This window comes from Camelus dromedarius, chromosome 27 (assembly GCF_036321535.1).
Source record: "Camelus dromedarius isolate mCamDro1 chromosome 27, mCamDro1.pat, whole genome shotgun sequence".
Taxonomy (NCBI): Eukaryota; Metazoa; Chordata; class Mammalia; order Artiodactyla; family Camelidae; genus Camelus; species Camelus dromedarius.
In genome coordinates this window covers 10,589,143-10,603,621 of record NC_087462.1, presented here as the reverse complement: position 1 = coordinate 10,603,621, position 14,479 = coordinate 10,589,143, and the positions used below count along the sequence as shown (strand labels likewise).

General features: G+C 57.0%; 1 protein-coding gene across 2 annotated transcripts; it reads right to left on the bottom strand.

The window, feature by feature from the left end:
• Positions 1–3,383: 3,383 nt before the first annotated feature.
• Positions 3,384–8,507, bottom strand: TMEM59L (transmembrane protein 59 like). Of its 2 annotated transcripts, XM_031437665.2 has the most exons (8): positions 8,251–8,499; positions 7,174–7,327; positions 6,986–7,089; positions 5,708–5,860; positions 5,003–5,105; positions 4,513–4,630; positions 4,298–4,415; positions 3,384–4,048 (listed from the first exon to the last, which is right to left on the bottom strand). In XM_031437665.2, exons 1-8 carry the CDS (start codon positions 8,422–8,424, stop codon positions 3,920–3,922), a joined length of 1,053 nt encoding a protein of 350 aa, XP_031293525.2. In that variant the 5' UTR covers positions 8,425–8,499; the 3' UTR covers positions 3,384–3,919. The 2 variants fall into 2 exon arrangements, with proteins under 2 accessions (XP_031293525.2, XP_031293527.2); XM_031437667.2 differs by lacking the exon at positions 5,708–5,860 and having other exon boundaries at positions 8,251–8,507.
• Positions 8,508–14,479: the final 5,972 nt, after the last annotated feature.

Here is a 14,479-nt window from a genome sequence, read left to right as displayed (position 1 = left end):
CAAGGGACATGATGGCTTCAGGCACAGCTTGATCCAGGACTTCCAGCAATGGCGTGAAGACATTATCTCTCTCCATCCTCCAGCAGACCTTGTTGTCGTAGTGACAAACAGCCCTTGGCAGCTTCAGACTCACATCCTCACAGCTCAGCAATCCCAGGGGATGTCTCTCTCCCAGTAAATCCCACCGATACCCCAGGAGGCTTGAGTTATGCTGCTCAACTTCCCCTGAGCCACATAGGTTTGATCAAACCAAACCAGAATTCTATTAGAAAGGAAGAAGAGAGTGATGAGTGCCAGGTAGAGTCCTACCAGGTCTGTGATGGCATTCTGAGCAGAAAGAACAGCTATAGCAAAGATCTGAAGGCTGGGCCATTGATGTGACTGCAGAAAACAGTGAGGATGAAGCCCACTATGTCTTCAGACCAAAAGGTGGGAGGGACATAACAAGAGAGGTGGCTGCCAGCTTAGCAAGGGGAATTAAAAGCCCTTAAACGGAAAGCAGAGGAAATTAGGTGGTATCTGTGGGCAACAGGGAGCCTGCTGGAGAGGGACAAGGTCAGATCCCATGTAGGGAATGGACTTGACCAAGTGAAGCTGCTTCTGAGGTCTGACAGAGAAGCAGGGAGACAGCCAGGTAAAAATAATTACTGATAACCTTCTCCATGCCAGGTCACATGAGACCTTTGGGAGCTTCCCTCATGGAGCTTATAAAATTATGTTAAAGGAAGCCAACATTGAAACAAATAATTATTCATCAACTACAAATGCACTGAGTGTTCTGGCCAGCACCAGGTGTTTGAGCTATATTAGTACAGGTACTGGACAAGTGAATGAAAAAACCATGTACCCACAGAATGGTGAGCAAATAAAATGATTGTTGTTTTTTAGAAAAAGGAAACTGTAAATGTGGTAAGCACAGGGAAGACGAACAGGGAGCTGAACATTGGTATGACAGGGGATGCTGGCCCAGTCCAGGGTGGCAGGGATGTCTTTGGCTAAGGAAGAGCCCTTTTTGTTGAGAACTTGGATAGAGCAGGGCTTCGAGGGAGTTCCTGGCTAAGGGAAATGCAAGTGCAAAGGCCCTGGGGCTAGAAGGAACAAGGTGGGCTTGAGGAATCCAGAAAAATTCCATGTGGCTGGAGCATAGTGAGCAAGGGGCAAAGCCTCCATAGAAGTATATGGAGATGTTAATAGTTGTACTTTATTATTTGGGGGGAGAGGTAATTAGGTATGTACGTATGTATGTATGTGTGTATATATGTATGTATGTATGTATGTATGTATGTATGTATGTATGTATGTATGTATTTGGGGGTTCTAAGGATTGAACCCAGGACCTTGTGCATGCTAAGCATGCACTCTACCACTGAGCTATATCCTCCCCTCTGGAAATGTTAATTAGACCAAATCCTGGGGGCCTTGTTGGTTCCTGTGGATATTTGGGCTCCTCGTGGCAGCACTAAACCTCAGTAGGGGGTAATGTCTAGGATCAGATTTGCTTTATACCAATAGCTCCCCAGTTGCTGCATGAAGCTGGAAGGTGGCTGGAGGGAAAACAGGGATCCCCAAGAGGAGACGAGCACATTCGTTGGGCGAGAATTACTGGTGGCTTGGACCTTGGTTGTTGCCATGGAGATACAGAGAAGCTTGTGGTCTGGAGGCTAAGGGGACAGGTCCTGCTGATGGGATAAGGTAGAGTGAGGACAGCGAAGAATCAAGACTCCATCCATGTGTCTAGAACCACTGAAATGGAGAGACTGGGGCAGGGCGGGTATGCAAGGGAAATGACAGCCAAGGTCCCCTTTGAGCTGGGCTGAGGAATTATGGTCACCATTTAAATTAACAGCAGTGATCATTGCACACCATTGTGGACATACCTAATACCACTGAACTGTTGGCAAAAACGGCAAATTTTATGTGCTACATATTTTTTACCGCCACAAAAAAAGTAGAGGAAAAACCTTAAATGTACAACAACTCAAGCTAAAGAAAATGAGAAACGCAGTCCTTAAGTCGCACTAGCCACTTTGCAAGGGCTCTGTAACACCGTGCAGCTGGGAGTGGTACATATAGAATGTTTCCGTCGTCATGGAAAGTTCTACTGGGCAGCGCTGGCCTGCCGTTGCTTCTCGCCTCTGCCCAGGTCTTATTTCCTGACAATGTTCCTAGGGACTACTCCAAAACCCCACGCTAGGCCCAGAAAAAACCCCTGGGAGCCTAAATTGCCTTTATGTTGAGTCCTGATGTTCATATCAGGCAGGGTCCTGGTAGCGAGCAGGAGGCACTCAGAATGGATGATTCAGGAGGGTGGTAATAAAGGGGCTACTCGCAAAGGTGTAGCAGAATTGGGTAACTGACATGGGGTGGTAAAGCATGTAGAATGGGCAACAGCAGGGAGCTGAAGGCTCACTTGGTGGAGCTATGGCCTTGGGTTGGGGGATGTAGGGAGGGAAATGGGGAGAGAAGCCCCTCGACTTCTCCTTCCTTCCACCTCCTGCTGGTGGCCCCCTGCGGCTGACACTAGCAGAAGGCTGAGGGCCCAGGTGAATCAACCTCCAGGGATATAAGGTGGGTGAAGGGTGGAGGGGCAGAGAACTAGTCCCACTCAGCTCTCTAACTCACCTTCCCCCAAACAACCATCCATCACCCACAAGCCTCCATCAGCCCCAGGAAACCTCTGTCCCACTGGCCATCATGGGCCACATCCAAAACTCTTCCAGGAGATGTGGCCCCCACCAGCCAGGCATCTCTGGTTGCCAGCAACAGAAATGACTCCAGCTGACTTAACTAAAAGATTTATCGGAAGGATCTTGGGGAGTCTGCAGAATGGACAGGAAGGTTGGAGTGCCATGGCTGTGGCCTCATCAGGGGTCAGGCCTGGGCTGCTTCTGTCTTTCAAGACTCCTTTTGAATGCAAAGTGCAGGGAAAGAATGCCAAGTCTGGGCCCCTTGGGTAGGGAAGGGGAGAGAACTTGTGGGAAGGGGCCTGAGGTTGCCTCCAGCCTCCAACGGGGCAGAGCTCCATTCCCAAAAGAAAGGAGGATGGAAGCCAAGTGGTGACAAAATTAACAAATGTCCTTTTCAAGAAGTGACCTGTCCATTTCACAGGAGGGACATGTGGGCCCAGGAAAGGGCACTGACCCACACAGGCCAGGCAGGTGGCACAAGTCACTTCTCCAGAGACTCCCCCGGTTAGGAGAGTGATGTGGGCTGGGTAGCAGAGAGACTGTCCTTCCAGATGGCACCTGTTTTGCACCACTCAAGCCTCAGGGAGTTCCCAGGGCCTTCCCCCATCTCAGAAAGGGCCTGGTGGGCAGGGGTCACGGTCATGCTCAGGCCACTCCCCAAGGGGCAAACGAAAAGACCAACAGAAGCAGGCTCAGTCCCAGACGTTTTTTTATATACAGGGTTTATTCCTCCCGACCCCCGTGCTGCAACTCCAGGCTCATCCACACCCCCAGCATGAAGCTACCCACCACCTCCTGCCTCCAGGCATCCTCTAGTCCTGTCCTCTCATGGGGCTAGATCTCCACAGGTGGGGCGGGGAGAAAAGGGAAAGCCCTAGCACAAGGCAGCTCCCCTGCGGCCTCAGACCCCCAGAGAGGGGAGAGAGGAGGAAGCAGATAGGCAGCACAGAACTGGGGTTCCGATTCTCAAGAAGCTATACAATAGAAGACAAAAGTAACGATAGAAGACAAAAGTAATGCTCTGGGGGAAGGGGGCAGAGAGAACTAAGGCCAGACCCTGCACCCTCAGCAGGGCCATGGGAACCCCAGGATCCAGGGAGTGGGGGCAGGGCTGGGGAGAGAAGAATTTAGGGGAGGAGGAGCCCAAGGATGGTTCTGCCTTGGCCTGGACTCCTAGGCAAAGGGCAAGTGAGGCCAGAGAAGCCCCAGTCCTTGGCAATGGAGCCCCAGGCCTACAGCTTGGTCAGGTCCAGCTTCAGCTTGTAGGGTGGGGGGCTATCCCCAAAGGCGTGCGATGGGGGAGGGTACAGGGGCCAGTCTGGCTCTACCATAAAGCCCTTGTGCTGCTCCAGAGTCAGGGGCTGCAGGAGGAGGAAGAGAGGGAGGGTGGTCTATGAGTCCCCGAGCTGGGGATCCCGCCCTGATCTCAGGTCCCCTCTACTAAGGGTGGGTGTTGTTTCCACCTTTTCGTAAAGGAGTAAAGAAACTTGCCTAACATCACTCAGCAAGTCAGGGGTCCCTGCCTCCTTGGAAGGGGGTGGCCCTACCCAGAATATGGAGCTGTTCTCCTGCCACCCCTCCACCTGGCCTTGCCCAACGGCCCCGCCCACCTGAAACTTGAGGTGCTGGCCGGGTGCGGTCACCAGAGTAGAGCAGCTCAGCCACAGCATCACCAGCACAGAGAGGAAGAGACAGCAGGCCAGGATCCAGCGAGGAAGCCCCGAGCGCCTGCCCCACCCAGCAGGCACGTTCAGTGGCCCTAGTGGGGTGAGAGAGACCCTCCTCTCTGGCCCCCCCCACCACCCCCCAGGGTTCTGCCACCCACCGGGACATGCAACTGAGGAAGTCGTTGTCCTGCAGCTCATCAGACTCCACCTTGGCCTTGCTGCTGGTCTTGACTCGAATTTTGGCCTTTCTGACCTTGTCCAAAGGGCCTACAGGGTCTGAGAGAACAGGTCACCTCTCAGCAGTCTCCAGGCCTTTGCCAAGAGGTGAAAGCAGCCATGGAGAGGAGAAAAAAGGCCAAGACCTGGGGCAATGGGGCATGGAGTCCTGGAATAGATCAGAACCCTGACAGATGTACCATGGACCCCTGGGAGATGGACCAAAGAATCCTGAGAGATGAACTATGGAACCCAGGGAGATGGATCATGGAACCCAGAGAGATGGACCATGGAACCCTGGGACATGGACCATGGAACCCCAGGAGTTTAGAGATGGAAATCCCAATCCTTGAGAGTTCATTTGCCAGGAAGAGCCCCTTGTGGCAGTGGAGCCACCTGTGGAAGGAACACTGGTCTAGGCTTGGACCTTACCAACATGCACCTCCAAGGCCTCAGGGTGGGATCCCCGCCAGGTCACCTCCACTCGCTGCAGATGGGCCCCCTCGTGCCCCAGGCTCTCTACCACAGGCTGGGTCTGGGCCAGGAACAAGACAGCACAGAGAAGCCCTTTAGAAAGGCACCATCTTAGCCCTAGGAGACACCTCTCTGTGCCCTGTGTGGACTGACTATATTGTCCCATGGCCCGCTGGCACCTAGTTCCACTGGGGACAAAGAGGATACCCTCTGTGGGGCTGTGGGCTGTGACGTCAGGGGTGCTGTTGCCTGCTATTGTGGGCCCTTGATTTGTCTTGACCCCATCCTCCAGCTCCTGAAGTAGGAACCTGATTAAGGGCAAGCCAATAGAATTACAGGGATTGGCTGAGAGGCCATCACATGACCCAGCCAGGGCCAATAGGAGTACATCTCAGTTTAGTTAATACCTCAGACAGGTTGTAGTCTAGAGCCTCAGGCATCCACCCTGCTGTGAGGATGGAAGCACTTGCCTGGGAATGAGGCTACCACAAAGGACAGCAGAGTCAAGGGATGGAGTGAGACACTCTACCCCTAGATCCAGCTGTGCCTGAAGCTTGCCTACCTGTGGACTTTGCATCCCATGAGTCAAGAACCAATGCATCCCACCTTTATACCCTGACCACCCAACCAGTACTCTGGTGTGGCCTCTGCCAGATCCCTCACCTGGAACACCACCACCTTCCCATTGTCAGTCTGCAGGTAGTATGTCCAAGTGGAGGAGACGAAGCCCTGGGCCGAGTTGACAAGGTCATTGCAGAGGGTGGAAAACAAGTCCAGGAGCGAGAGGGCCCCACTCGGAGCTTCCAGGACCTTTCTCTGCCAAGGGGAGGCCCAAGGCACAGAAATGTCACCAATGTAGGGCATTAACCAGTGGGAGGGGAGGTGGGAGAATTCACTGTGATCAAAATTCACTAAGCGGTTTGGGGCAACATGGCTTCATACAATGCACACAGGGCTGTGTGCCATTGGGAAAGTGGATCGCCCTCTCTGAGCCCTAAGATTGGGATGATTCTCTTCCCTCATAGGGTTGCATGAGATTTCAATTAGACAATGGCACAGGTGCCTAATTTGCAGTTGCCACTATTATTAAAAATGTAGTCATCATTATTATTCTTATTTTGATAGTTTCAGGAGAGAACTTTGAGCAGGCAGGAATGATAGTGCACTGAACTTTGATGAACAGTGAAGGCCTAGAGGAGATGGAGGAAAATGAGTGAAGAGAGGAAAGGGCTTTCTAGGGAAGCCCAACGTATAGGTTTCTGGCTGTAATGATGATGATGAATGATTTTCTGTGCCTCAGTTTCCCCAGTGCAGCGTTGTCTAGACTCACTCATGGATTATCATAAGTGAGCAATTTTTTCCCTGGGGTGAGGAGAGGGGTGTTATGTGTGTGCTTGGGAGGCTGCTCCTCCCTGAACCTCCATTCTGAGCCCCCAGCCCCCTCACGACAATGGCCCCCAACCTGTTCCTCACAAGGAATGTGCTTAGGCCAGTAACTGGCATGGAGGTCAGCTCTGGTGGCACTGAAGATGAGTGAGGTGAAGGGTGGCCACAAGCCCTGGTGGCAGTGATTTTAAATCCCACTTCTGCACAACCCTAACTGTGTGACCTTGGGCAGTAGCTGTGTGGGCATGAAACAGGGGTGGCACGGTCTCAGGTGCCTCAGGGTGGCATGAGAAATTTGGGGCAGGCTGGACCAGGATACATGCTTGATAAATAGTGTAAAGGGTGGCTGTGTTGGGGGAGATGGGGGGTGGTGCAGAGGGAGTATTTCCCAGTCACAGAGATACAGTTGAGGCTTGAGATGTGATATGGCTTAATCAAGGACACCCAGTAAGCTTGGAATGGAATGGAGAGCCTGGGAGACTCTGGGTATGAGTGCAGATTGGGGCAGGTAGAGGGCGGGGATGGGCCTGGGGCCACAGGTGGTAAGGCGCCCACCTTCTGCTCCGACTCCGGCTCAGGCTCTGGCTCTGGGTTCTGGCTCCAGCAGCCCTCGCTGCAGGCCTGCTGCTCAGTCGCCTTCACATAGGCCTCCACACAGGCTGCAGGGGACAGGAGGGAGTGACTTGGGGACAGCCCTTCCCAGGCCACCTCTCCCCACCCTGGCCCACCCAGCCAGCCCTCACCTGCTTCACACTCAGCCTGGGTGGCATTGGGCTTGGAGCTCCTGGCAACAAATCGGCAGATGGAGAAGAGGCGGCAGCCTCGCTCGCAAGCGCTGATCAGGACGGCCCTGTCATGCGCATTCAGAGACTCAGTGGGGTAATTCTCCAGCTCCTCCTGGAAGCAGAGGTGTAGGGTTCAGGCCAGGGGAGGAGCAGGAGGAAGTCAGCATCCGAAGCCCTCAGGGGAGGAGGTTCAAGATTTGGTTTCCCGCCAGGTCTAGGGAGGTTGGGAGGAGGTTGATGAGGAGGCTAAAAATATTAGTAGGAGCTCTTAGCTCTGAGGAGGTGGGGGGTGTTTATACCACAGATAAACAATGGAGGTCACTGGGTTTGGGTAATGGTTGGAAAACTGAGGAAGATGAAGGGAAGTACCCCCACCGCAAGACTCCAGGGAAGAAGGGGGAGGTTGAGTGGGGTTCTCAGGCCTGAAGAAGGAGGAGGGGCTCAGAGGAGGAGTTTTTGTCATCATTCAGGCCTGAGAAGATTGGGATCTGACTGGGGTGGGGGGCAGTAAGGCTATCAGTAGGGGCTAGTAGCTCTGAGGGGGCTAGGGAGGAGGGTGTGGAAGGTGCTTGGGTGGAGGGGGAGGAGAAGGGGACTGTCAGGCCTGAGGGAGGTGGGGGTTGGGCTCCCCAAAGGTCCTTGCGCGGCAGAGTGAAGCCAGAGCCCATGAGGTGGCATCAGGAGCCTCAGTCCCCTCCCTGCCCCAGGCTTGTAGGAACTCCCCCAGCCCCGCATTCATCGGAAGGACCCTCATCTTCAAATCCTCATCGGAGGGACCCCACAGCCCCTCCCCCGCAGAAGGAACATCCTCATCCCCATCGGAGGGACCCCGGTCCCCTGCCCTTGCTCCTGTCAAAGGAACTCCAGCCCTTCCCCCACCAAAGGTTCCCACCCCCATTGGAGAATCCTCCTTCCCTGACCCCTTCCCTCTCCGAGGAATCCCTGTCTCTACTCTCAGTGGAGGAAATTGCATCCTCAACCCCTCCCCCATCGGAGAGATCTCGGGTCCTCTAGCTGGCGCTGCATACGCTTCACCTGAGGGGGCTGCGGTCTAGGGTAGCGGTCTCGGCACCGCAGCTGGCAGCTCTGCGTGTCCCCAAGCTGCGGGGCGAAGGGGTCTCGGGCAGGCGGCGCGGGGGTGGCGGGCGGAGGCTGCAGCAGCAGCAGCAGCAGCAGCAGCAAGAGCGGCATCAGCGTGACGGAAGCCATGGCCAGGCCAGGCGCGAGGGGCGCGAGGGACTCCGGCTCCTGGCAGGCGCGGAGGATGCGGCGGCGGCGGGGACCAGGTCGCTGACGTCACCCGAGCGAGGCAGCCTGGGAAGTGGGGGTGGGGGATGCGGAGAACGGGCGGGGAGTGGCGCTGCCGCACCGTCGGGGTGCAGGCGGGGCGAGGCAGGTGGATCGTGGCTCCTGCCATCTGTCCCACCTCCTTCGTATCCATGGAGGAGGAAATCTCAGTCATCTCTAGGGGCCAAAAGCAGAGTGGTAGGATAGAGGAGAGATCTATTTGCCAGGGGGATCAGGGAAAGCCTCCTAGAGGCGACGTTCGAGCTGGCCCCGCGAGGAGGACAATCGAGGCAGAGGAAACAGCAAGGGCCTTAGGCGGGGACGAGCTTGTTGGAAAAGGAAGTAGGAGGGTGGTGGGCAGGCTGGAGCCCAGCCAGAGAGTGGAGATGGAGGGTCGTGAGGGTCGCAGGGCTGGATTAGAGAAGGCCTTGGGAAGGTCTGTGGCATCATCTCCTTTGATATCCAAATCAGAAGGATGGTAACTTGAGGGCAGTTTGCCTCCTTTAGGAAGCCCTCTGGGACCCTCCAGAGTTCCCCCACGCTCTCCTCACTCTGACCAAGCCCTGATCCACAGACCTGGGGTATCTGGACCCTTCTCCCCAGACTGGGGGTCCCTCAGCCTGAGGCTGAGTGGGAGGGACACAGAGGTGCTGATGGGGAGATGGAGTACTGCTAAAATTTCTAAATCCTGTGGGAAAACTTGGGGGCAAACAGGGGCACTTCTGGCTTCCATAACTGCTTCACTCTAGGGTGACAGTGTAGCCCCATGAATCTTGGGTTAGGAGGTCCCCTAGTTTCCTCTCCGGCAGGCATGGGAGTGGCGGCGCTCCTCTAAGCCTGTGTCCTCTGCAAAAATGATCCCCCACTCCCTGGGGTTCCCCGCGCAGGTGCCTGCCGCCTGCACTTCTTCCATCCATGCTCCGTGCTCCGCCCCCGCAGACGAGGCGGCAGCCACTTGGGGTCCGCCGGTCAGAGGGCGCCGCAGGTTCTGGCCAAAGAAGAGGGGACGAGGAGGGGGAGTCTAGCGCGCCCCCTCCCCCGGCAGGCCGCCGCGCTTTCATCTCCGCGGCCTCGGCCAGCCCCCACGTGGCTTAATCAGGCGCGGCTGTGCCTGGCGGACCCTGAACATCTGGATCCTCGCGCGGCCCCTCCCCCGCCCCGCCCCGCCCCTCCCGGGCTAGGCCGCCGCGACCCTGCAGCGGGGGCCTCCAGCCTGTGGTTTGCGCGAGAGCCAAGGAACCCCGCATCTAACCCACCGGGCGCCAGACCTGCGCTTTGGGAAACAGCCGTTGGTTATGACCAATACTGTCCCCCATTTCACAGGTGGGAAACTTAGTACCCAGGACTCCTCTGCAGAGCCAGGATTCAAGCCCACACATGTCAATTCCAGAGCTCCGCGCGCTGAAGCCTTCCACAATTAATTTTCTTCATTCATTCCAAACAAAACAGTTCCCAAGTATTTTCTTATAACAACGTTACAAGGAAGTAGTGGTAGCCCTTGTCCAATTTACAGATGAAGAAACTGAGGCTTAGGGTGGCAAAGGGCGTCGGCCCAGGTGACAAGCAAGAGAAGCAAAAAGAGGTGGGCAGAACCCTGCCAAGACTGGGAGGTGGGACGTCAGGGGAATCAGGCGCCTCTTAAAGCTCAACAGGGAAGGAAGGACACCCGCACCCTTTTAAAAGCGGAAGGGGAAACTGAGGCCAGAGGACTTGGGATACTGGCCTAGGTCGCCAGGGAGAAGGAGTGAGAAGGTTTGATCTCCTGCCACCCACCCCCCTTTCCGCTCCAAGAGGCCGCCTGGAGCGGGAGCGGAAGGAGGACTTGACCCCGGCCCCCCAGGTGAGCCCCCGCGCCCCTCCTGCCATTCCCGAGGGATCAGGTCCAGGTGAGGGGCGGGCGGGCCGGCGGGCGGCCAGGGTCGGGTTTCAGGAAATCCGCCGACATTCCTTCGGGGCTTAAGAGGGAAAGTTGACTCGGCGCCGCCCCTAGCCCCCCCTCTACTTCCTACCCCCCGGGGCGGCCCGGCTGGGGCTGCAGGCGGGGGGCGCTGCGGCCCGCCTGGGCGTGAATCAGAGGCGGGCCGGGCGTCCGGGAAGCCGCGGCCGAGGTCAGGGCGGGCATCGGACAAGCGCCCTTTGTCCCTTGCCGCTCTCACCGCGACCCCGCTGACCCCCACCCCCAAGCCGGGTACAGGCTGGGGAGCAGGCTAGGCACCATGGCGCCGCCGTTTGCTGACAGTGGTGGGGAAAGGGGCACAGTTGTTACCCCCAACATGGCTGGCGCCTCCTGGAACCCAGACATCCAAGGTTCTCCAGGGTGCAGAGGGGCATGGAACTCTCCATGACCCGGTGATCACTGGCCCTGACCTGGACATAGGCAACTTTGCATTCCTGAAGTTCCCCCTCTGATGCCTATGGGGACCAGATTTTTAATATACAGACTGCACAAAGCCTGGGATCCAGGCAACCCAGCTCCCCAGGCTCAACCTCCAGGATGGAAATGATAAAGCCCCTTCTTCTGCATACAGATCCTGAACCTAGGTTCTGCTGCCCCAAGCCCATGTCCAGACCAGCCCATCTCTATTCTCGCTTCCTCAGAACACTGGCCTGCAATAAAAGTCAGCTAATCCCATACGGAGGAGCCCTGACAATGGGGGTCTCAGCATAAGAGGGGCAGCTCTGTGCCCTCCTCATCCCTTGTGGGACCCCTTGTGGGACCCTGTTACCACTGCCCCCTCCCTGTACCCACTCAATGCCCTGAAATTATGCAAGGAGCTGGGCTGGAGGGTCTCCCCCAACATAATCCTTAGGTGCAAAGTGTGCAAGACTAAGGAGGAGCTCCTCCTCCAGCCAGTATGGTGCCCTCCCTCCATCTGCCCCCTCAGTACATTCCCAGACACGTTCAAGGACTTGAGTCAATATTTGTCAGAAGTTCCATCAACGCTGGTTCCCCTTCCTGCACAATAGGTGGTGGGACTGAGGAGGAAGGGGTTAAGCCACTGGGAGAACCAAGGGCAGAGAAGGGTGCACCTAGACAACAAATCTCTTTCCTTAAAGTCTATGAAGTAAAGGTCACCCAGAGGGCAGAGGGCATGCTCCAGGGCGGGGCTGGGCAAATGATCCATACCCTTTTACAGGTAAGGACCAGAGAGGGGTGGCTACCAGCTTGGATCACATAGCAAGTCAAGAGACATGAGCCTGGCTGGGACACCACACAGCATGATTCACTGGTACTGAGTTTTCTTGCTACTTGGAGAGACTAAGAATTCTCCATCCTTTCATTTTGCAAGTGTTCATTGAGCTCTTGTGTGGCCCTCACTGGCCCCAGCATGGAGTCCGAATGGCTCATAGGGTGTTCAGTCTAAAGAAAATGTCTCAAGAGAAAGATGATTGGAGAGCTGTGTTACAGACAGTTTAAAAAGGAAGGGAAAGAAGGGTGTCTGGAAAGGGTGGGAGGCCCCCTCTGAGAACACTTGACCTGTGACCTGATGGAAGAGAAGGTGCTAACGGGGAAGGTTTGGGGGAACTGCATCCCTGCAGAGGGAACAGCAAATGTGCAAAGACCTTGTGATAATAACCACCCTAGTGTGTTTGGGGAAACGGGGCTGCAGCAGCTGGAGCGGAGTGAGGGAGAGGAAGGAAGAGGATGAAGAGAGTGGAGAAAAGGAGAGGGGAGAGGGCAGGGCAGAGAAGATCCTCTTTCTTCTTTCATCTGTGCAGCTGTGCAGACGAGGGCAGGAGGGTTTACCAGGGAAGCCCAAGAAGAGGCTGGCTGGCATTGCAGAAGAAGATGGTGGGCCCTGGACCGGAATAGAGTAGGGAAAAGGGGTCAGAATCTCAGAATGGGGATGTATTTTGGAATCAGAGCCAAGAGTATTTGCTGATGGATTGGACGTGAGGGAGGGAGAGAGTTGTCAAGCGCACCTCCAGGTCTAGGTGGATGCAGGAGCATCTGGGTGGATGGGGGAGACTGGGGAATGACTAGGGGAGGAGCAGACACTGGGGGGTGGGGGTGGATATCAAAATTTTGCTCCAGAAGCCTAAAGTCCTCCAGGAGGGAGTCAAATGTTGCAGGGCAGAGGTGGCATATATCCTGGAAACACCGTTTCAGCCAAGAACTGCCATCTCCATTTAACTCTCTGGACCACCTAGCAGAAGGGACTATGGCCCCATTTTTCAGAGGTGACAGACTGAGGCTCCAAAGGACCATGCCCACAGTGCCAGGTGCTATGCTAAGTGTTTAGACAGTGTAGCCTTCTCTTACATTGTAACTTTCCACAGAAACCCTTAGGCTGGCTAGGAGTCGTACACTGCGTAGGGAGGAAACTAAGGCAAAGAAGCCGGTTTGCCCCAGTAAACGTCAGTGCACCATGCCGGGGCTGCTGTGCTCTCTCCCTCACAAACCCATCCGAAGTCCAGAAGGGTGGGGGCGAGGGACGCACCGAGGACTCTATCTTTCAGTCCTCTTTTCTGACAGCCTGAGGTCTGAGTTGGGTATCCAAGTTGGAGGAGGGTGGTAGAGGGCAGCCTTGAGCAAACAGGATGAGAACTCCTGAGCCCCCCTCAGACACTTTTACCCCCTTGGTTGGTTAAGGACCTAGAAGGCGGGTCCAGGCCTCTAAGGGAACCCCTTGGAAGAGGGAGTTAGAGCCCTTCCCCTCTGAGGGCACTCGGCTGGGGGCGGGGCTGCGACTCAAACCGCGGGGTTGGAGGCGGCCCCGGAACTCTCATTTCAGGCTCCCCCTCCACCCGCGCCTTGGAGGCCAGGAGCCCTTTTTATCTTGAGCGCCCCGAGTCGGGTGGGGACCGAGAGGAGGGGGATGAGGCGCCCGGGCCGGGAGGGGTCCCGAAACCAAAGCAGTGGCCAAAAATAATAACTCGGAGAAGGATCCTTGTGCAAAAAAAAAAGACAAAGTATGCTTCGCTCGGGGCAGCCGGCATTACCTGGAGCCGGCGGGCGGCGGCCGCCCGAGCGATTACTCACTGCGTGGCGCACCCCACCCGCGGGCCGCTGAGCGGATTTTTCCGTGGGGGGTGTCTCAGCGAGTCGAGGGGGTGCCTCCTTTCTGCTCTCCTCCTGGGAATCTCTCCTGCCCCGCACACACAACCCGCGCAGGCTCCCGTCCCCTGGGGCCCATTTTCCCTGTCTGCCCACGCAGGAACTCTCTCCTGAGGCCCCCGGGTGCCCCCAAGGAACCTCAGTTCCGTCCCGCTCGAGGGGGACAGCTGAGCCAGGGCGAAGTCCGGGGACTCTGTGCCTTGCAGCTCTTTCTCCGTCTTCCCCTGCAAAGCCTCCGGCCGAGGCTGCGCGCGGAGGACCAGAAGAGGCGGGATGAAGTGGGAGGGGGAGCGCTGAGCCGAGACCGGTGGGACCCGCGCGCCCGATGGCGTGGGGCAAGAGGGTCGATTTTTAGGCCCCCGGGGAGGAAAAGGGGCTGGAGATGGGAGCAGGCGGGGCTCAGGGACCGCTTAGTCGGGGGGGGCGGGGCCAGAGTTGGGGTGGGGGTCCAGGCAGAGGATGAGAGGGAGACTGGCCAGGGCTGGGGGCCTCAGGGGACGCTGAAGGGGCACAAGGCTGAGCGCAGGGTGCAGGGAAGTGGACAAGGGTATGGAAACGCAATTGGGGGCGCCAGGTCCCAGATTGGGGGTGGGGAGCCTGGAGCTGGCGGGGTTGGAAAGGGAGGTCCCAGGTCTGTAAGGATTGAGTGGGGGGTTTGGGGCCGCGGGACAGGGCGCGTGCGGTGCGCGGCGGGGCGGAGGCCGGACGGGTGGGGCCCGCGGTGCCCGCGGGCGGGCAGGCGGTGGGGAGGCCGGTGCGGGGCCCGCCGCCCCCCCCGGAGCCGGGCCGGGGGCGGGGCCGGGCGGGGCCAGCGGCGCATTAGCTCCTTGTCAATTCGGCTGCTCAGACTTGCTCCGGCCTCCACGCCCGCGCCCAGCGACGTGCGGGCTGCTTGGCCCGCGCCCTCCCGCGCCCGGC

Excerpts from the sequence above, each read along its gene's own strand:
- TMEM59L (XM_031437665.2), bottom strand. The coding sequence starts at position 8,424 with ATGGCTTCCGTCACGCTGATGCCGCTCTTGCTGCTGCTGCTGCTGCTG. Across the intron at positions 7,090-7,173 it reads CCAGGCTGAGTGTGAAGCAG|CCTGTGTGGAGGCCTATGTG; the intron begins GTGAGGGCTGGC and ends TGTCCCCTGCAG. Across the intron at positions 5,861-6,985 it reads AGCCGGAGTCGGAGCAGAAG|AGAAAGGTCCTGGAAGCTCC; the intron begins GTGGGCGCCTTA and ends TCCCCTTGGCAG.